Source organism: Stomoxys calcitrans, chromosome 4 (genome assembly GCF_963082655.1).
Source record: "Stomoxys calcitrans chromosome 4, idStoCalc2.1, whole genome shotgun sequence".
Taxonomy (NCBI): Eukaryota; Metazoa; Arthropoda; class Insecta; order Diptera; family Muscidae; genus Stomoxys; species Stomoxys calcitrans.
The window spans coordinates 121872626-121896233 of NC_081555.1; the positions used below are offsets into that span (position 1 = coordinate 121872626).

Here is a 23608-nt window from a genome sequence, read left to right on the forward strand (position 1 = left end):
GGAAGATGTATAGGTTTTTTTTAAAAATACTTAAAGCTTGGATCTTTATAACAAAATGTGATAGATTTTCTAGTAAAAGTGAACTAAAATTTATTCCATATATTATACCGTCAAACAATTTGGAGCATTTGCTGAGTATGCCCAAAGTTTAATTCAAAATTGAGTCACATTGCCATACAGGGATAGTTGGCGCATAAAACAGGAATGTGGAATGTTCATGGGAAATTTAGTAATAGATTAGTAGTTGCCGGACTCCTGGGATCATTGCCGTAAAATATGTTTCTACAAAAAACAAATATCAGGAAAATTTTTTAAATTTAAAATTTAATTGAAAATAAAAATTAATTGATTAGTTTTTGGCATTTCAATTAAAGAATTGATTGATTTAATCATTTTCTTAAAATCACGCTACAGTCTTTAAAAATAGAGATATTGAGCTGAAACTTTCACAGATTCTTAAGTTCGAAAATGGACTATATCTTAATATGGCCCCCATATAGACCGATCCCCCAATTTAGGTTCTTAGTCCCATAAAAGCCACATTTATTATCCGATTTTGCTGAAATTTGGGACAGTGAGTTGTGTAAGGCCCTTCTACATCTTTCTGCAATTTGGCCCAGATCGGTCCAGATTTACATATAGCTGGCATATACACCGATCTTTCGATTTATGGTTTTGCGTGCATAAAAGGCGCGTTTATTGTCCGATGTCACAAAAATTTGTAACAGTGAGTTAAGTTAGGCCTCTCGACATTCTTCTACAATATGGCACAGATCGGTCCTGATTTGGATATAGCTGCCATTAAGACAGATCTCACGATTTAAGGTTTTGGCCCCATAAAAGGCGCATTTGTTGTCCGATTTTGCCGAGATTTGGGACAGTAAGTTGTGAAAGGCCCTTCGACATCCTTCTTCAAATTGGTGTAGATCGCGCCAGATTTGGATATAGCTGCCATATAGACCGATCTCTCGATTTAATGTCTTGGCCCCATAAAAGGCGCATTTATAATACGATTTCACTGAAATTTGACACAGTGACTAATGTTAGGCTTTTCGACATCCCTGTCGTATATGGTTCAGATCGGTTTATTTTTAGATATAGCTACTAAAAAGGCCAATATTTTGTTGTACACAATTGAACAATGACTTGTGTGGAGGCCACCGTAGCGCAGACGTTAGCATGTCCGCCTATGACGCTGAACGCATGGGTTCGAATCCTGGCGAGTCCATCAGAAAAAATTTTCAGCGGTGGTTATCCCCTCCTAATGCTGGCAGCATTTGTGATGTACTATGCCATGTAAAACTTCTCTCCAAAGAGGTGTCGCACTGTGGCACGCTGTTCGGACTCGGCTATAGAAAGGAGGCCTCTTATCATTGAGCTTAAACTTGAATCGGATAGCACTCATTAATATGTGAGAAGTTTGCCCCTGTTTATGGGCAAATTTGCATTTGTATATGGTCGGAAACGGATATTTCGATGTGTTGCATACAGAATGACAAAATGAATATACCACCATCCTTCGGTGGTGGGTATAAAACATTAAGTGCACTATTATGGCTGTGTATCCGCTAGAAATTTTGATAAATACAAAAACAGTCTTTCGCATACCTCATGGACCCAAACAAAAACCTCCTATCCAAGTTCCTAGAGTTTTACATATGTGAACCATGTTGCATCGAAATCGATGGTGCTCCCTATACAGCGAATCAATTAAAAAAATAATTGAAAATTAAAAAATCTTCGATCATTTTTTAATTGGATCAATTAAAAAATTTATTGTAAATTTAATTTATTGGAAATTTCAATCATTTCTTTTAATTGAATATGCAAATTTTTAATTGAAAAACTTTCCAATCTCCTTTTTTAAACGCTGTGATTGATATTATGACCAATGAAAAAGCTCCCTTAATCTCAAGGCAGTGGTCGCTGCAATTTGTCTAGCCACAATTTGCAGCGTATCAGATGGTGTCGTCCTCAGTGCGGCTGTGATGCACAAACAAGCCATACTTTGGGTCCGGTGGAGAATTGAGCAGTAGGTAGGCTTTTGAAGCGCCGTCCACCAGACCCCAACACCATATAGCATTATAGGTTTGCAATGCATGACACGCGGTTTAAACCCACAATTTTTGCCAATGACTCTCTTGCAGGTGCATAGGGCAAGACTTGCCTTTTGTTGCCCTTTGCAAAATGTTTGATTCGAAGTTTAATTCCATGTCCTGGAGAACACCCAGGTATTTTGCGCTTTCTGTAAATGGAACATTTGCTACTCCCAAGGAGACAGGATCCATTGTAGGCAACTTGTATCTCTTGCTGAAAAGAGCTACTTCTGTCTTGCACGGATTTATACCTAGACCACTTTCGGTAGGCCACTTCGATGTTGCACGTAGAGCTTCCTTAAGTATATCTCTTATAGTGAACAAGTGAAGTTAGCAACCCTTCTATGAAGAAATTCTTTTTCCAGTTATACATTCATCCAATGAACTTAGTGGGAATAAAGTTATTTGCCACAGCCCAATTTTAAGACTTTCACTTATTATTAATCAAATGAACACATATTAAAATTTTTTTTCTTTGAAACCACCGCAAAATGTTTTAAAACAAACCCTTTTTTATAAATAACTTTCCCCAAACCAATGTTCACACTTATTTCGCTTCACAAACTTACTTAACCAAATTCGTATAAATGACGCCTCGCGTTTCGACTAAATAAAATTAGTCTTAGCTAACAAATTGCTCACAATCATAGAAACAAGAGTTTTTTTTAATCCAGCTTAACACGCAAAATACCATTTTAAAAATATTCCTTGCCAAAATTGTATTAGATAATATGGTATGCTAAATACTTTTTCCTCCTTCCTACGTCTTAGGTAAGCACGCTAAACAAACACTCACCAATATCCTGTCGCATTGACATCAATCTTCCCCATCTGCTGGATATCACACCACAGCGATAGGATACTTCCAAGGCACGTAATTCAATTCTTCTTTGTGCCATTTTTCCTCTGTTCTAATCTTGTTTGGATCTTGTTAATGTTAATTGCATTTTCAAATGACTACATGAAATAAATCATCAGCCAACATTTCAAACTGCAGTGATAGGGATTCTTCGTCTCCGTCAAGCCAAAGAAGTCGGAAACGGAAATGAAAGAGTTTTGTGTAGTTCGCAGCACACACACGCACATCGATACAAATGTAGGAAAAACATAAAAACTACGAAAATGGGTCAATGACATGCTGAAATGAAAGCAAAACCACATACCACTGTTTATTTGCTTTAGGGAAGAAAATACGAGTAAATGCATACAAAATATAAGAGACAACAATAACAACCAAAACAGATATTGATGCGGAGGATAGCACAAACAAAGTTGAAATCACAAAACCGAAATGCAATAGACTGACGGCAAAACTCGTTTTCTCTTTACTCCAAGCCATTTATAAAACAATCAAGATTTTCAAAACGATATAAGCGAATACTGACATACAAGTTCACAAATATTAGCGCAGTCTTTTGAAATGGGAACGCTTAGAAATTTTGTTGGGAAATTGTGATGTAACTCAAAACTAATTAAATGCAACTTAAAGACTTAGTTCTTAATTGCAATTCCTCATTTGAAATACGATTTGGTCAGAAAATACAAAGTATTTGTCGCAGGCAGTGATTTACAAAAACTTGGATTTTCCGGGTAGTCGCTTGGGTCAAGCTACAAATTGTACAGCCATATGCTGAAAATTCTGAGTTTTGTATTATGTGAGATGTCACTGCATCTCCAAACTTTGTTGAGTTTAAGAAAGGCGCTTCTAGCCTTGTTGATACGTACGCGTATGTCTGCTTCCCATCCTCCGTCCTTTGTTATTTAGCTGCCCAGATAGGAGAAGTTGTCAACGTCTTCAACGTATATAACCCTGCTTCAATCCTTTATCGATCCCGAAAGGTGGGTTCTCTTTTTCATTAAAGCGGACTGAAACTTCAGCATTCCTATACAGTTCTTCTCAGGGAGTTCTAGAAACTGTATCAAACGCACGCTCGAAGTCGATGAATAAAAGCAGAAGAAGACTTGCCATCACTTTATTTATTGCATATAGCAATTTAGTCCCCCTCCAGTTCTTACTTTGGGTGAGGTTAGCTTCTTTAGGATTGCGACCATGATTCCATTCCGAAGTGACTGCGTTTGTATCCCAGGCCTCTCTGATTATTGGGGCGATCGCTTGTGCTATGGGGTGTGCCCAATACTGCAACGGTTCAGCAGGTATATTATCAGGGCCGGCGAGCTTCTACTGTCTCAAAAGGTCATATCGGGGTATTCATTTTAAAGGGGCTTTGGGGATTTGGTATGAATATATAAGGCCATAGGTGCACTTCATGTACCACGTTTCAATCAAATTGGATGAAAATTTTGGTTTCTAGGGGCTCAAGAAGTCGAACTTGGCGATCAGGATTCAGTTTATAGACTGATTCGAAGCATACCTGGCGCGGATGTTGGACATCAAAATAAAAGTCTTTACTCAAATTGCTGCCAAATCGGATGAAAATTGAGTCTTCTAGCGGCTAAATAAGTCAAATACGGGAAAGGTTTACATAGGAGTTTTATTAGTTTATAGACAGACTTAAATAATACTTGGCATAGATGTTGGAAGTCAGTTAAAAAAAAACTGTGTAAAATTTCAAGGGGATATCTTTATTCGTTCGACCGTAATTGTGATTTCCGCAGACGAACAAGCGGACATGGCTAGACCTACTTAAAATTTCAAGACGATCCAGAATATATATACTTTTTTGGGTCTCAGATGAATATTTCGATATGTTACAAACAAAATGACGAAATTGGTATGCCCCCATCCGATGGTGGTGGGTATAACAAGTAAAGTATAAAGTTTGGCCGTGCCGATATCCGAATTCGGATATCCACCACTTTAGATATGTACATTAACAACCTTTCGTCATAAGACAATGAAAAATGCATAATTTAAAAGCCCAAATTAGCTACTTCGAAATATGATTCCATTTGGACCAAGGTTCGAATACGATACAATTCACTTTTCAAGACTGTAAAACAGAATATTGGTCTATTCAGCAGTTATTTTTAAACAAAGTCCGATTTCCACTGTCTGTTTGCGCTTCCACTATGTTCGGGAAGGATATGTTAGGGTCAAATACAACTCATTGTACCAAATTTCAGCGAAATCTATTAAAAACTGTTCCTTTTATAGGCACAAGAATTTAAATCGGGAGATCGGTTGTTGTTGTTATTGTTGTAGCAGTTTGTTGTGTTCCATATTTCGTCTGATTGATTCTGTTGAGTATTCAGATCCAGGAACTCTGCGATTAAGATAGGGTTCGCCCAGACGGATCTAGGTCTGAGTCGAGCAGTGGGTTTAGATGGACAATTAAACAGGTGACATGTGTCGTGTGGTTCCTGGTCACAATCGGGACATACATCCTGCACGTCGGCTTAAATCCTTACTCTGTAGAAATTTAGGCGGCTGCATCTGCCGGATCGTAATTGAGCCAGAACTACTCTGGTTTGCCGGGGGAGGTCAATTTCTTCAGGTGAAATGGGAGGCGGTCGGTCCACGAGGACTACATTCACCCGGTAGCTAAATATTTACCGCATCTGTGGTCAACTACGTTAATTTGTTAGCGTGGTCAACTACGTTTATTTGTTAGCCGGCAAGTGACTTGAGGACCATGTTTCTACTTTCAAACTTATCGCAAACTTCTATGGCATGAATTGTAAGACTGTCTAATGTGACGCCACTTATTTTGGTACACTTGATGGTAGGAATCATTTCTTCATCGACCATCACTTTCAGCTCAGTATTCACCTCAGGCGTATTTGTAGTAAACAATGTGACTGAAGATTTGGTGGCATATCTTCAGATCTCTTGCAGCGAAATATGAGGCAAATTCGTTGAGGTAGACGTTCAAGATATCTCAGATGTCATCAATGGGTGGGGGGATTGATGCCATGATCGTACAATCGATCGCATATGATACGATCTCTATGGCATCGGGAGGAGGTGGAATGAAGAATAGGTAGAGATTAAACAGTGCCGGGGAGATCAACACTTGGGAAAGTCTCTGTTTCACTCTACAGTGCTTCAGCTTCTTATCCCTAAATTCCGCATATGACTGGCGACCACACAGATATTTCGCGACCCAGCGTTTCAAGCTTGGCTGGAAAGACGAGTTGTCGATGTCGTCAATTAGTTTGGTATGACTGACCGTGTCGAATGCCTTCGATTGGTTCAGTGCCACGAGAACCGTCCTATCACATGGCCTGGGCTTATAGAATGCGGTAATGGCATGCAAAGCAGTCGTTGTGCTATGCAGTTTTCGAAATCGGCGAATGGCCTGGGCTTATGGAATGCGGTGTTGGCATGCAAAGCAGTTGTTGTGCTATGCAGTTTTCGAAATCGGCGAATGGAAATTCTCCAACGTGGCTCGGGAGGAGTATTGCCCCAAGCTTCTTGGCTACTGGTGAGAGAAGGGAGATCGGTCTGTACGACTCCCCCAAACTCGGGTCCTTTTCTGGCTTCAGTAGCGGGATCACTCTGTACATCTTCCAGACATCGAGAACCAAAGAGTGTTCAAAGACAGGTTGAGGACAGTTGTAAGGTACTCAACTCCAGGTAGATTCTTCAGCGTCAGTGTAAAGATTCCGTCGGGGCCCAAGGCCTTGAATGATTTGGCCCTACGGATAACATTCGTAACTTCGTTCACGGAAAATTGTGATGTTTGTCACAATTTTCGGCTCGGAGACCACGAATACGACGAATGGCTATTCTCCTAGCGTTGCCACTCTCAGGATGCATAATAAATTGATGGTTGAAAAACCTGGCGTATCTCTTCGGAGCAGTCACAGTTACTTCACCAAAAGTGACTGAGATCCTGTCATCCCGTCTACTGGGTTTCGAGATTGACTTAACAGTAGACCACAGCTTGCCTAAACCGCTACCTAAGTTACATTGCTCCAAGTGTTCCAGCCACAAAGATTCAGCTCGCTGATTCTTGGGATAGTGGGGTCCGTACAACGAATTCCATCACACTCGTCTGAGAGTACCACTGCCTGCGCCGATAAATTGGGCCGCACTTGAGGTATTCAACCGGCGGGTATAAAGCGAACGGCTGCTGCGTAGAAGATGTCTCGGAATTTCCTCTCGGAACTAGCACATTCGAGGGGGTATCAGTTCACTGAGGTTATGAAGTCAGGTGTTCTGTCAATGGTGAGAATTATGGGGAAGTGGTCTGATCCTAAAGAAATGACGGCTTGCCAGGATACGTTACTCAGGAGATCAGGAGATTCAGTGGATTCTGGTGAACTGCTGCATCTCTTCGTAATCCTAGTGGGAGCATCCTCATTTACCGAGCTAAACATGGAGCTTTCAATCTCATCTGCCAAAGCTATGCCCCGCTGGTCGTTACCTAAGGGAGAATGCCATGAAATGGGATGCGCATTAAAGTCTCCTAGAACCTGACGATTGTGGCCAAACAGTAGCTAACTTATGTTGTTCTTGTACGGTTGGCCATTAACTGGGTTGTAACCACACGTTGTATAGCTTCATTTCGGCAGTACCAGACTTGACTGCTATCCCCATGCACTCCTCGTTGCGGGCACTAGCGCCAGGCGCAGGCAAGATGGGTCTACAATGCACGTAATGGTGTACCACGAAGGTCAATCCGCCACCTCCATTCCTTAAGCGATCCTTACGTAGCATATTGTATCCGTGAAAACTGTGCAAGCTGCAGGTGTTGGTGAGCTTTGTCTCCTGGATCGCCGCAACCAATATATTCTTCGGACTCATAAATCTACTATCTCGCCCATCTTGCCTCTCAGACTATTGCAAAGAAGATACACTTCCCGACAGTGTGATGCTGCTGTTGCGTATATTGCCGCACGGAAGAAGTCGGTGGGTCACATATTCTGACTACACGGACGCAGAAGGCGATGACGACGATGCTTGTGACCCACTGTTGTCTATGTTCTCTTAGCACCTGGCAACATTTGGTGACTATACTGCCATAGTGACGTAAGGCCAGAGCAAGTTCGGAAATGTACCCACTCCATGCTCCGGTTACACTTCCCGACATCGACCCATGATGGAGGTGGTTCTGACAAATCGAATAGAACCAGGGTCCGAAGTTATTTTCAATCCCGGAACGGATCACAAGCGTGAGGAGAAAGCACTGCGGTATGTGACTCTCCCATCGGGGAAAAAAACGAACAGTAAACTGAGGGAGATCGGTATATATATACAGCAGCTATATACAAATATAGACCGATCTGAACCATATGGGTATAGGGCTAGGATGCCCAATAGCCTTACGTTGCTTGCTGTGCCAAATTTCAACGAAATTAAACAGTAAATGCGCCTTTAATGGGTCCAAGACCTTAAATCGGGAGATCTGTCTATATGGCATCTATATCTTAACATCGAATCGGATCGGATTCGAACAGCCTAAGAGACCTCGCTGTTCCAAATTTCAGCGAAATCGGTTCATAAATTGGCCAAAGAACTTAATTTGTGAGATCGGTACATGTGGCAGTTATATCCAAATATAGCCTGATTTTGACCATGCTCGGTACGAATGTTGAGAGGCATAACACAACTCATTGTGCCAAATTTCGGAGAAATCGCTTAATAAATTCACCATTAATGGGCTTAAAAGCTGAAATGGGAAGATCAGCATAAATGGCAGATGTCGAGGGGCCTAAAACAACTCGCTGTACAAAATGTCGGCTAAATCGAACGATATATGCGACTATTATGCGCCCAAAATCGGTATTATGGCAGCTATACGCCCATTTGGGTCGTTTTGAACTTGGATGTCAAGTGGCCTAACGTTACTCAAAGTCCCAAATTTCAGCGAAATCGGATAATAAATGTGGATTTAATAGGCCGAAGGCATTAAATTGCCATATCGGTCTGTGTAGGGGCTATATCAATATATTGTCCGATGTAGCCTAAAAAGAATTTGTGTAAAGTTTTAGCTCAATGTCTCTATTTTTGAAAACTGTGAGTTCAACAGGCAGACTGACAGACACGGCTAGATCGTCGTAGATTTTTACGACAATCTAAAATATATATACTTCAAAGGATCGGAAATGGATATTTCGGTGTGTTGCAAACGGGATTACCCGTCGGTGGTGGGTATAAAAAAACAAATTGCGTTCCCATATGGCAACACTTGTCTATCCATCTATCCAGGTGAACTGAGCTCCCCTTTAAGATACCACAGAACGTCCCATTGTTACCCGATGGTCTTAATATTGCCAGTCGGGATGTCAATTATGTTTTTGGTTCCCATCAGTCTGCTTTTTATTTGGCCACTTTAACTCACATTTTTATCACCCTGATATAAGACTACTTTTACTACTCTTAAAATTGGGTCAACAAATTTTTAATTCGTTTAAAAAACTCAAAGCTCTGATATCCTTTTAACATCACATTTAAATCCAAATATGTATATCCCACAAAAAAATAACATCGTTTGTAAAAAGAAACACCCTTCTGTACTCATACATTGACTCACATAAAAAAACACAAGAAGACGTTAAAACAGTCATAGAAATGTTGTTAAAATGCATTTGGATGTCGTCGTTGTGTTCGACAATTGTGACTGTGCTTGCTAAGAAACCATTTCCTCTCTCTCGCAAAAACAGAAACCGGAAATGTATTCTTGTTCTTATTCTCCTGCTGGTACTCAAACCCCTTCGGCCGGCTACACTTCCTTTGAAACCTCCAAAGCGTAATGGAAATATTATTGCAAAAATGAAATAAGAAAGAGAGCAAGCATGGAGAAATAAGCAGAAAACTAAATGAACAACTCTTGAATGGTATGCTCGCATTAAAGGCATAATAACATTACACAGTGCATTTTGTTTTCGTTTGTTTTCTGCGGTTTCTTTTTTTCCGATTTTTTGCCGGCAAACAGTTCGAAGGGAATCCAATGTGTGATATGGGGTGGGGAAAGAGAATTTAGTAAATTTACTTTAGACAATAGAAAAACAAAAAAAATGTTGATGAAATCATGAAAGAGAGCAGAAAAACGATTTGTTGGTCGTATGCCAAGTGGAGCATTCACTCACTTTCTCAAAGTTCATTTAGGCGCCGTGCTACTTCTTTCACTTCAGTGCTAAGCTGAAAAAAAGAAGCTAAAGGAGGATGGCAAAGTGAAAAGTTTTTGCTACAAGTTCAATATTTTATCGGATGTAAAAATAAACAATTGAGGGGCTTCTATTTGGCTTGACAGTGACAAGGACACGAATTCAATGCACTTTGCTATTATGTTTAATTTTATAATGAAAAAGAAGAAGTGCATAGCGAAAATATGGCGCTGGATACGAGCTCAGCGACAACAGGGAGTCTTAAGGCGTAAATATTTAATTGCAATTTTAAGAGGGCAACAGCTATGCGTGCTGGTATTGATATATGACCTTATGTGCCAAGATAATAGGAAATATTTTCCAGTATTTTAGACCACATTCAAGAAAGGATAAGATAGCTAAGAAAGAAAGAAAGAATATAGCTGATTTGAATGCCATTAGGCCAAAGACCAAGTAAAATCGCGAAAAGTCGGACGGACCCAATTTCGTAAATCCACCACCTTGAATAATATTTATACAATTCAAAGTGCAAATTTTAATGTCCCATAGGGAAGAGCAGTTAAAGTGCCATGTCCCAAAGGAAGGGGTAGTTTGTTACCCTTTTTCCAAAGGAAAGGGTAGTTAAAGTAGCCTTTCCCAAAAGAAAGGGTAGTTTTTATAGTCTTTTCCAAGGGAAAGGGTAGTGTTTATAGACTCTCCCATGGGAAAGGGTAGTTTTGGTAGCCTTTTCAAGGCAAAAGGGTAGTTTTAGTTTCCACGGGAAGTGCGTCAATGATAATATGCGTCAAAAATTTTTATTGTGAAGCATAGGTAGACCTAAACAAAACAAGTAAAAACAGGCTTAGTTCCACCGTGCTGAAGCTTGGCTTCCTACCATCTTCGATTGGGTTAAAAATAAATTCAATTTGGTATTAATTTGAAGAAATCGAATCGGGTATTGCACTTCTAAGAATGGAAATTGCAAATTTTGCCCACAAATGTGAGGTACTATATTTTTCTGATGGTCTCGCCAGGATTCGAACCCAGGTGTTCAGCGTCATAGTCGGACTTGCTAACCTCTGCGCTACGGTGGCCTCCGAGGTTCAGAGATGAATATATCGAAATGTCAAAGTAAAAAATATTATACGGGCCATTATAGGATAGGGGTATACTAATCTAGTCACTCCGTTTGCAACACCTCGAAATATTGATCTAAGACCCCACAAAGTGTATATTTTCTCGATCGTCTCGACATTCTGAGTCGATCCAGCAATGTCCGTCCGTCTGTCGAAAACACGATAGCGGTCGAACGCGTTAAGCTAGCCGCTTAAATATTTCGCACACATACTTAATAATGATGAAGGTCATTGGGGATTGCAAATGGGCCATATCGGTTCAGATTTGGATATAGCTCCTTTATAAACAGATATCCCCATTTGACTTATTTAGCCCCTGAAAGCCGATTTGGCTAAAAATTTTCACAAAGTGTTCTGTTGTGACTTTCAACAACTGTGCCAAGAACGGTCCATATCGGTCTATAACCTCATATAGTTCCCGTATAAACCGATCTCCCGATTTGACATTTTGAGCTCCTGGAACTCGAAATTTTTTCCTGATTTGGCTAAAAATCTACACATAGTGTTCTGTTATGACTGTCAGCAACTGTGCCAAGTACGGTCCACCCGGTATAGCTCCCATATAAACCGGACTCGGTTTTCCCTATTCGATTCCCATAGCTTTAATTTTTGCTGGTTTGACAGAAGTTTAGTATGGTGGTGATGGGTTCTCAAAATTCGGCCCGGCCGAACTTAGCAAGCTATAAATTGTTATACCCACCACCGAAGGATGGGGGTATATTAATTTTATCATTCCGTTTGCAAAGCATCAAAATATCCATTTCCGACCCTATAAAGTATATATATTCTTGATCAGCGTAAAAATCTAAGATGTTCTAAACATGTCCGTCTGTTGAAATCACGCTACAGTCTCTAAAAATAGAGATATTGAGCTGAAATTTTACACAGGTTCCTTTTTTGTCCATAAGCAGGTTCGAAGATGGGCGATATCGCACTATATCTTGATATAGCCCCCATATAGACCGATCGGCCGATTTAGGGTCTTAGGCCCATAAAAGTCACATTTATTATCCGATTTTGCTGAAATTTAAGACAATGAGTTGTGTTGGGCTCTTCGACATCCTTCATCAATTTGGCTCAGATCGGTCCAGATTTGGATATAGCTGCCAAATAGACCGATACTCCGATTTAGGATCTTAGGCCCATCAAAGTCACATTTATTATCCAATTTTGCTGAAATTTGGGACAGTGAGTTGTTTTAGGGCCTTCGACATTTTTCTTCAATTTGACGCTGATCGGTTCAGATTTGGATATAGCTGCCATATAGACCAAACTCTTGATTTTAAGCTTTTGGGTTCATGAAAGGCGCATTTATTGTCCGATGTCGCCGAAATGTGGTACAGTGAGTTAAGTTCTGCCCCTTGACATACTTTTACAATATGGTACAGATCGGTCCAGATTTGGATATAGCTCCCATATAGACCAAACTCTCGATTTTAAGGTTTTGGGCCCATAAAAAGCGCATTTATTTTCCGATTTCGCCAAAATTTGGGACATAGCGTTGCATTAGACTCTTCGACATTTTTTTGCAACTTGGCCAAAATCGGTGCAGATTTGGATATAGCTGCCATTTAGACCGATCTCTCGATTTAAAGTCTTGGCCCCATAAAACGCGCATTTATAATTCGATTTCACTGAAATTTGACACAGTGGCTTATGTTAGGCTTTTCGACATTCGTGTCGTATATGGTTCAGATCGGTTTATTTTTAGATATAGTTACTAAAAAGACCAATATTTTGTTATACACAATTGAACAATGACTTGTACATATTAGTATTTGGTTCAAATCGGAACATATTTCGATATAACTGCTATGGGACATAAGGTATGCAATTTTCACCGGATTTTGATGGAAGGTGGTTTACATATATACCCGAGGTGGTGGGTATCCAAAGTTCGGCCCGGCCGAACTTAACGCCTTTTTACTTGTTTTTTATTTGTTTATTTAATTTTTTTTTTTTAATATACGCCTGAATCGATGTTCTCAATGTTTTATGAATATGAAGTTGGTTTTCTGTTGAAAATTTATATTATGACAATGGAAATTTTGTATAGTAAATGGATTTCTTTGTTCTTATGGTTAAACAGTTTTGGACACAGAAATTTGCTTTAGACAACAAATAGCTCAAATCATGTAAAAAAAATTTTTTTTTTTAAATTTGCAGAAAAAATGTTTGGTTTAACAAACTGTCTGTTTGTTTTTAATTATTTGTTATTGTTCCATTGTTACCGGCGAAGTAGATGAAAAAACGCAAATTCAACATTATTTTCTAAAGGAAAATATTTACTTTCACCAAGGGGTAGCGTGCAACGATGAACCAAATCGGTCAAGTTCATTCACTGTTAAAAATAAAATTTCGTTCGCAGTTTGAAAGACACGAATGAATATAAAAAGTGAAATCACCACTACAACGAATAGAAAAAAATAAATCAGCCAACGCAAATAATGGCAAACGACACAAGAACAACGAATTTATAAGAAAAGTAAAAGTGGCAACTACTCAAAACGAACTGTGAAACAGAAAAAAAATAAAGAAAACAACCTAAAGCAACTTTTCCCATAAAGACAACTTGAATAGCGAACAAGTTAAGGAAATTTCATGCAGCAAACAATAAAATCACAACCACTCAACAAAAGGGAACTACAAGTGGCGTAGTAGACGAACTCCCATTGTAAATAAATTTCCAAATTTTGTAAAGGAGAAAATTAGTAACACCAAACCAAAAAAAAAACCAAAACACCAATAGCAAGCAAAGCAAACCAAACACCAACAGCAACAGCAGACTACAACGAAGTTAAATTTAATTTTTGCCAAAAACAGCAATAAATTTTTTTTTTTGCAAAAAAAAAATAAATGCGCCCCACTAAGCGTCGTTAGCAACGCTTGTCTAAAATATTTCAAAATTTATTTTTTCTCTCTCCTCAATACGGTGTCCCAGCGACGATAAAAACTACCAAAACGGCGTCCCTTCAAAGGAATAGTGCTTGCCCAACCTCAACGGCCACGACGACCACTAGCAGCAAATTTCGAAGCTACAACAAGAACAACATGCTGTGCTTCAATTTGAAATTAGCCACAATATTTCGATCGTATCGCGATGAAAGTGTACGTGACCGCAGTCAAAGTTTATGCACACCTCCCACAACAACACGGGCACCTCCGCACAAGGATATTGGTGCGCTGCGTGTGTTGCAGCGTCGTGCATCCAGTGTAATGTAAGTTTGCTTGTTTGTTTGTACTAATCATACTTTATCGCTTGCGAAAAATTAAAACGACATTGTTTTCCGTTCGGTATTTTTCTTGGTTGTGTATAAGGGAGGAGATAGTGGAGACAAGACACTTGCGTAGGAATTTAGCAAGACATTGCACTACAATGGCTTGAAATACGAAATGCAAACAAAAACTTCTATTAAACGGAAATTCCAAAAAAAAACCAGTAAGGAAAGGCAAAAGTCGGGCGGTGCCGACTTTATAATACCTTTCACCTACCCCTTTGGTACAAAATGGGAGCAATGTCTAATTCTGAAACAGTTTCGATGAACCTCGCCGGATGTTTTCAGATGGGTTATTAAACAATCCGTATCACATTTCCAGCAAATATGTTCAAACTGTAATAACTATGGTTCACAAATGACAACATTATTGCAAATTACCCAAAATTTTGCGAACATATATATGGGAGCTATATTTAATTCTAAACCGATTTCGAACAAGCTTCTCAGATAATGTGGTACTTGTGGAGAAAAGCGTTGTGCAAAATTTTGATCAACGATTGATTGATCAAAAAATGCGATTGTTATGTCTCTAGAAGTGAAAATCGGGCGATATACATATATGCCAGCTATATCCAAGTCTGAACCGATTTCTATGAAATTCACCAGTAATGTTGAGTGTCATCAGAAAATCGTTTTTGCCAAATTTCGAGAGAATCGGTTAACAAATGACCATTTCATTGCATTATTACTGAAAATCGGACGAACATAACTATGGGAACTATATCTAAATCTGAACCGATTTCGAATAAATCTTATAGATATGTTGGAAGTCATCGAGGAAAGCGTTGTGCAAAGATTTGGGAGGATTCGTCAATAAATGCGCTTGCAGTGGCTCCAAGAATCAAAAAAAGGGCGATATATTGATATATGAGAGCTATATCTAAATCTGAACCGATTTGTACGAAATTCACCGATAACGTCGAGAGTCACAATTGAATCCTTTTAGCCGAAATTCGAGAGAATTGGTTAACAAATTACCATTTTATTGCATTATTACTGCAAATCGGGCGAACATATATATGGGAGCTATATCCAAATCTGAACCGATTTCTTTAGGATTCTCCTGTAATATCGGAAGTCATAAGAAAATACTTCCTGCCAAATTTCGAGAGAATCGATGAACAAATGACAATTTTATTGCAGTATTACTGCAAATCGGACGAACATATATATGGGAGCTATATCCAAATCTGAACCGATTTCTTTAAGATTCTCCGGTAATGTCGGTAGTCATAAGGAAATCCTTCCTGCCAAATTTCGGGAGAATCGGTTAACAAATGACTATTTTATTGCTGTATTACTGAAAATCGGACGAACATATGTATGGAAGCTATATCCAAATCTTAACCGATTTCTTTGAAATTCACCATTAATGTCGTGTGTCATAAGAAAATCGTTTTTGCCAAATTTCGAGAGAATCGGTTAACAAATTACCATTTTATTGCATTATTACTGCAAATCGGGCGAACATATATATGGGAGCTATATCCAAATCTGAACCGATTTCTTTAGGATTCGCCTGTAATATCGGAAGTCATAAGAAAATACTTCCTGCCAAATTTCGAGAGAATCGGTTAACAAATGACCATTTTATTGCAGTATTACTGGAAGTCGAACGAACATATATATGGGAGCTATATCCAAATCTGAACCGATTTTATCCAATTTCAATAGGCTTCGTCTCTAGGCCGAAAAATATGACTGCACGAAATTCGAAAACGATAGGATGAAAATTGCGACCTGTAGTTTGTACACAAATTAACATGGACAGACGGACAGACAGACAGAAAGACAGACATAGCTAAATCCAATCAGAAAGTGATTCTGAGTCGATCGGTAGACTTATCAATGGGTCTATCTCTCTTCCTTTTGGGTGTTACAAACTAATACACTAAGTTATAATACCCTGTACCAAAGTAGTGGTGTAGGCTATGAAAAACAAGCGAAAGCGCGTAAAGTCCGGCCGGATCTTATAAACCTCCACCATGGAAATGGGTCAGGCACCAAACCTGTCACGGGATGGATCCTCTGGTGATAGGGGCCGTTCCTAGTTCTCTTGGAAAAAACCTATTACTTTTATAAGGTTTTGTCGGTGGAGGTGACGAAATGCCACCATTCTAACACCGTGGGATAGGCCCGGGGACTGTTCGAAAAGGATGAGTATACCCTTTGTTTGCCTAAAAAGAGATTCCGGGAAGAGAGCTCGACAAATGCGATTCATGGTGGAGGGTATATAAGATTCGGCCCGACCGAACTTAGCACACTTTTACTTGTTTTAACGTATGTTGGTTGTTTCAAGTCTGGTATAATGTCCAGTAACAATCGGCTGGTCCCGTCTCTCGGAAAAACGAGATTTGGTCTTATAAGTGCTCAGAGGAATAGGCATATCTAATGCCCTAAGTTTATTATAAACTTATAATAAATTTGTATAAGTCCGAAATCCTTCTGCATCATTTTCTTTGCTGCTAATTCAAAATATCGTTCTTCTAACCATATAACAATTTATTGTCATTCATCTTACCACTGTGCTTTCTTAATATCCTCCTATTTAATTTTGTGGTTTTATCTGCTGTCACTGAGAAATTGTTTGTTATTGAGAAAATAAATTTTTGTCCTCCGCCACCACACATGTGCTGTATCGTAGGTTGCTTAACAAAATAAATTCTGTTAAGATTTAAGTCAATAAATTTCAGCCATGATTGGCCAACGGAAGTCAAAGTGCTTCGCACGAAAGTGCTTTAGTACTGAAACCACAAGAGCTATTGTTTCCGATTAACGATTAAAATTTCAATTTAAGATTGTGGTAACCATGGTTAGATCTATGCCCTTTGAAAATTACAGGCATCACCATGGAATTAAGAATCGCGAGTAAAAATCCAAAGTAAGTTTTTAGTGGATATTAATTTACAAATTTAATTTGGTTTTGTTAATGAAACCGCTAAAGTGCATTTAGGTACAAATTACCATATAATATAAAAGTGTATATAACTAAAAACTATGAAACTTTTTGTGTAAAACTTGAACAAATACTTTGCACTACGAAAAACTTTGTTGGTTTTGTTTTCAACAAACAATCAATTAACCACAAAATTTCTTTGACAAAAAACATAACAAATAAGCAGAAAGACTTACCCGTAATTTTCAATTAAGTGCAGGTTGTAAAATATTGTCTGAAAATAAAAAAGATATTATATTTTTATTAATATTTAATGAAAAGAACAAAATCGAATATTTAATGAAAAGAACAAAACAAAATAAAATATGAAGTACTTAAGTTTGTTTGGTTTACAAAATCACAAAAATAAAATTTTGGCCTTTATGAGTCTAAGACCCTAAATCGGAGGATCGGTCTATATGGCAGCTATATCCAAATCTGGACCGATCTAGGCCAAATTGACGAAGGATATCGAAGGGCCTAATACAACTCACTGTCCGAAATTTCAGCAAAATCGGATGATAAATGTGGCTTTTATGGGCCTAAGACCCTAAATCGGGATCGCTCTATATGGTAGCTATAACCAAATCCGGCCCAAATTAACGAAGGATGTCGAAGGGCCTAACACAACACAATGTTCCAAATTTCAGTAAAATCGAAAAATAAATGTGGCTTTTATGAGCCTAAGACCCTAAATCGGAGGATCGGTCTATATGGCAGCCATATGCAAATCTGGACCGATCTCGGCCAAATTGACGAAAGATGTCGAAGGGCCTAACACAACTCACTATCCCAAATATCAGCTAAATCGGTTAATAAATGTGACTTTTATTGGCCTAAGATCCTAAATCGGCGGATCGGTCTATATGGGGGCTATATCAAGATATAGTCCGATATAGCCCATCTTCGAACTTAACCTGCCTATAGACAAAAAAAATAATCTGTACAAAGTTTCAGCTTAATATCTCTATTTTTAAAGACTGTAGCGTGATTTCAACACACAGACGGACGGACATGTCTAGATCGTCTTGGAATTTTACGCTGATCAACAAAATATATACTTTACTAGCTGACCCGGGCCCGCTCCGCTGCGCCTTATTTTACTTTATATGGAACAAAATTTTCCTGGAATATTTATTTTTGACAATTAAAGAGATTTTAGTGAAATACCATGCTACGAAAATAGTTGACTAACAGTTTAACAATATAAGTATCTTTATCTGAATCCCATATGATCTTTATTGGTCTACGAATTTAAGTTTGGATGTAAGGTGTACTCTGATATCAGATTCGTGCTTTACTCTCAAAGACTTTTAATTTGAGCCCCATATTGCTATGGTCGTTAATATGTCCGATTAAGGGGTGTTTTGGGGGTTGGGGTGGTCCCCCTAACACCTGGTCCGACATTTGGATATCAAATACTTTTTCTTATCCTAAATACCTTTCATTGGAGTCCCATATTTTCATGATTTGTCTAAATATATGTTTGGTAGGTTTTAGGGTGGGGCGGCCCCCCTAAGTACCCTATTTGAAATTTGGATACCAAATTTTTATTTTTAGGGTACTATATGATAGCACACAAAATTTTGCCTTAATCGCATCACCCATCTCCGAGATCTGGCGTTTCTGAAAATAAGGGTAAGGGGGAGGGTCCGCTCCCCCTTCAGATATCAAAAAATGTGGTACCCTATTATCACCACGGGATTTCGACCGCTATCGTTATTTCGACAGACGGACGAACGGATGACGGACATGGACCAGATCAATCCAGATTTGGATATAGGTGTCATATAGACCGATCTCTCGATTTAGGGGTTTGGGCCCATAAAAGGTGCATTATTGTCCGATTTTACCAAAATTTGGGAAAGTGAGTTGTGTTAGGCCCTTCGACATCCATCTTCAATTTGGCCCAGATTTGTCCAGATTTGGATATAGCTGTCATATAGATCGATCTCTCGATTCAAGGTTTTGGACCCATAAAAGGCGCATTTATTGTCCGATGTCGTTGAAATTTAGGACAGTGAGTTGTCCTAGCTCACTTGACATTTTTTTTTCAATTTGGCCCAGATCGGTTCGGATTTGGCTATAGCTGCCATATAGACCGATTTGTCGATTTAAGATTTTGGGCCCATAAAAGACGCATTTATTGTTCGATTTCGCCGAAATTTGCGACATATCGGTTCAAATTTGGATATAGCTGCCAAATAGACCGATTTCTCGATATAAAGTCTTGGTCATATAAAAAGCACATTTATAGTCCGATTTCGCTGAAATTTTACACAGTGACTTATGCTAGGCTTTTCGACATATGTGTCGTATATGGTTCAGATGGGTCCATATTTGAATATGGCTACCAAAACGACCAATATTTGATCTTCAAAATTGGTAGTTATTAGGCCACTCAATATCATTGTCGAATTTGGTTCAAATCGGACCATATTTCGATATAGCTGCCATGAGAAAAGAAAACTTACCAATTTTTGGTAGGAACCTACCAGAAACGGCAGCACTGGATGCGTTCTACAATAACGAATTATTACTGCTTACAAGAAATAATATATCCAAAAATTAATTTTTTTGGACTTTAATTATTAAAACAAAATTATTATTGTATAATTCAACATGGACTTTATCTGATGTAATTATCAAACTATAATAGCAATCAAATGCACATATATAAAATAAACGAAACGACAATTGTTAATCTGCTCATTTGAGAACAATAAAAAAAAAAAAACCAACCAGCAACAAATTTATCAAAAGTCCCAGCAACAGATTGCGTGCTGCTTTAAGGAGCCTTAAATTGACATCGAAATGTGCTCGACACAATAAATCTTTAATGTTTTTCTTTTCCCTTTGTCATATTTACAAAAACGTTCTTCCTTCACTATACCGCCCCCAAAGGATGATGTCCAATGCATGAATTATGGCTTTGTTTTGTTTTGTATTTCATTCAGAAAATTATGACAATAAAAACAAAATGGAAATCTAGTCGTCAACGCAAACGAAACCCATTGGAAAGCAGCAGCATAGATTTATAATAAAATAGAACAAAACACAAGAAAACCAGTAACTTTGCAAAAGAAAACAACAGATGGTTGACACGATAAATCATCGAATGCAGAGCGCGACCAAAGAAAAAAAGTCACTAAACTATGGTATTGATGATATGAAAATTTACAACAAAAATCCCAAAAAATTTCATCATACCCAGCGTTATTTAGCTTATGACCTTTGATCATTTCCAAAGGACCAAAAGGCCATTGGGCGGCTGAGTAGAAATGCAAAAAAACTTCAATTTCATCTTGATGTGATTGAACGTGCGCCAATGAAAAGCAGGGGAGACGATGGTATTATTTTGATGATGCACTAGTGCACACTTCAATGAACAACGCAATCAAATTGCTTTGTTCTTTTCCATGCATTTGTCATGAGCAACAAATTTGTATTTATGAAGTTTTTGAAATGAGTTACTCAACTATACATAATAGACATTTTTTGTTAGTTTGCAATGAAATATAAAAAAAAAAACGGCAACAAAACAGATTCATTCATTCAAGAGAAAAATAATTTTTCATCAACGAAATTGAAGAGAATGAACAGAATTTGCTCAGGTGAAAAAGATGAGCATTAGCAATCACAAAACAAGTAATCCAATCAAAATATGCAGAGGACACTTTGGAGGTTATATATACTAATCTTGTCATTTCACTCTTAACGTTTTGAAATATTATTCCGCGACACTACGAAATGTATAAATGTAGTTACATATATATACTAGCTGAACCGGGCCCGCTCCGCTGCGCCTTTTTATACACTCCACCTAAGGATGGTGGTATATTCATTTTGTCATTCTGTTTGCAAAACATCGAGATATTCATTTCCGACCCTTTAAAGTCTATATATGTTCTTGATCAGCGTAAAAATCTAAGACGATCTAGCCATGTCCGTCCATCTATCCGTCCGTCTCGGTGTTTGATAGGAGAAGGATCTTAGGTGGGCGGTGAAAGGCCTCTGGTGAGGTCGTCCGATGGTTTGGTTCTTGATGTTTGTACTCGTCCGTTTCTTCTCCGTAGTGGGAAGTGGCTTTTCTTGTGCGTCCGTTTTGTCCGTTATGTCCGTATATTGAATTGTCCGTTTTTGTCTGCATAGGGTTCTCTTCCGTACTTATGTACGTGTTTGGGTATTTTGTCCGGTTTTACAAATGTATTGGGTTTTAGTCCGCTTTGTTGGCGATCATGTTTTAATCTTGGGGATAGTTGGGGGGTCGGGGAAATGGCTTTGGCTGTTTTCCATTCATGTGACCAGTCCGGAACCGTTTGGGGTTCAACTGGTAGTAGCTTCGGCTACGAGGTCTGACCAGAGTCCTTAATCTGGTACCACGGGAGTCGGGAGCCCCTGGGATTTCGATCCCAGCCCGGTTATGGCAAGGCCCCTGTGGGGAGTAACATGGTAGCTGTAGTTTGGACCCAAATCGAGGGTAGAGCGCAATCTCGAAGTGGAGTTGATTTGCAACCGAGTACCGTGACCCATAGATCGGTAGGAGTTTTAGATAGTGCTCTGCCCCTAACAAAGGAGGAGAACTCGTCCAAACAAAGTGAACTCAAATTGATACCCATGTATAGCCTAGGCTATGTGTGTGGGCGTTGGTGGACGCATTATATTCACCCGGGGTTAAGAGACCGGCAGGATTAAGCCAACACGGCAGGTACCTCCATTAAACACCATTAGGACTTGTCCGTCCGTCTGTCTGTTGAAATCACGCTTAAGTCGTTAAAAATAGAAATATTGAGCTGAAACATAAGCACAGAATCTTTTTTGTTCATAATCGGGTTCAGTTCGAAGATGGGCTATAAAAGGCGCATTTATTATACGATTTTGATGAAATTTGAGACAGTGAGTTGTGTTAGGCCCTCGAATATTCTTCTATAATTTGCCCCAGATCGTTCCAAATTTGGATATTGCTGTCATATAGACAGATCTCTCGATTTAAGGTTTGGGGCGATAAAAGGCGAATTTATTGTCCGATAACGCCGAAATTTGGGACAGTGAGTCGTGTTAAGCCCCTCGACTGTAATATGGCACATATCGGTCCAGATTTGGATATAGCTGCCATATAGCTGCCGATCTCTCGATTTAAGTTTTTGAGACCATAAAAGGCGCATTTATTGTCCGATGTCGCCGAAATTTGGAACAGTGAGTTGTATTACGACTTTTGAGATCAATCTTCAATTTGGCCCAGATCGGTCCAGATTTACATATAGCTGCCATATCTCTCGATTTAAGGTTTTGGGACCATAATAGGTGCATTTATTGCCCAATGTCGTCGAAATTTCGTTTTAGGCCCCTCTACATATTTCTGTAATATGGCACAGATCGGCCCAGATTTGGATATAGCTACTGGTAAGCATGTCCACCTATGACGCTAAACGCCTGGGTTCGAATCCTGGCGAAACCATCAGAAAAAATTTTCAGCAGTGGCTTTCCCCTCCTAATGCTGGCAGCATTTGTGAGGTACCAAATTGTCTTAGTCAGCAAATATTTTCTGACTAATCCATTATTTGGATATCAGATTCGTATTCTACTCGTAAATAAATTTCATTTGCCATGATCGGTAAATATGTTGCCATGATCGGTAAATATGTCCGATTTGGGGGTTGGGGTAGTCCCCCAAACACTTCGTCCGACAATTGGATATCAAATAAATTTTCTAATCTTACACACCTTTCACTTGAACGCCTTTAGACTATTTTTGTTTGGGCTATGTTAAACCTCATGTCTATACAGATAAGCCCGCTTCATTGGAAGACAATTCGTGAGATACCGGCCGAATTGTTGGAAAGGGTATGCCAAAATTGGACTAAGAGGATGGATCATCTGAGGCGCAGTCATGGTCAACATTTGCATGGAATAATCTTCAAACATTAAATTATATGGACCGTACCATCAATTCAAGTTAAGATTTCATGCGTTTTTCTGAATTTTATGTGATTTTTTTGAAAAACTTTCCTATGGCTCTTAAAAAATCACCCTTTATAATAATCAGTGACCGCCGTTATTTTGGTGTTGGTGCCCATGAAATGATATCAGCTGATATAAAGTGAGATTAAATTTTTTTGGACATACGAAGCAAATTTTAATTTCGACTACTTAACCTGCATGCCCAATGCG

The 23608-nt window shown here is 38.9% G+C and overlaps 1 protein-coding gene across 2 annotated transcripts in view; it reads left to right on the forward strand.

Annotated features, from left to right (window-relative positions):
* LOC106092360 (GTPase-activating Rap/Ran-GAP domain-like protein 3) overlaps positions 1-23608 on the forward strand; it is a 269008-nt gene that overhangs the window by 107318 nt on the left and 138082 nt on the right. The window contains exon 1 of one of the 2 annotated variants that reach the window (XM_059368098.1): positions 13754-14442. The exons of the other annotated variant lie outside the window; for it this stretch is intronic. Coding sequence (XP_059224081.1) covers positions 14276-14442 — 167 coding nt within the window. The 5' untranslated portion in view covers positions 13754-14275. Of the gene's footprint in view, positions 1-13753; positions 14443-23608 lie in introns of those variants that run through there. 2 annotated transcript variants of the gene reach the window in all.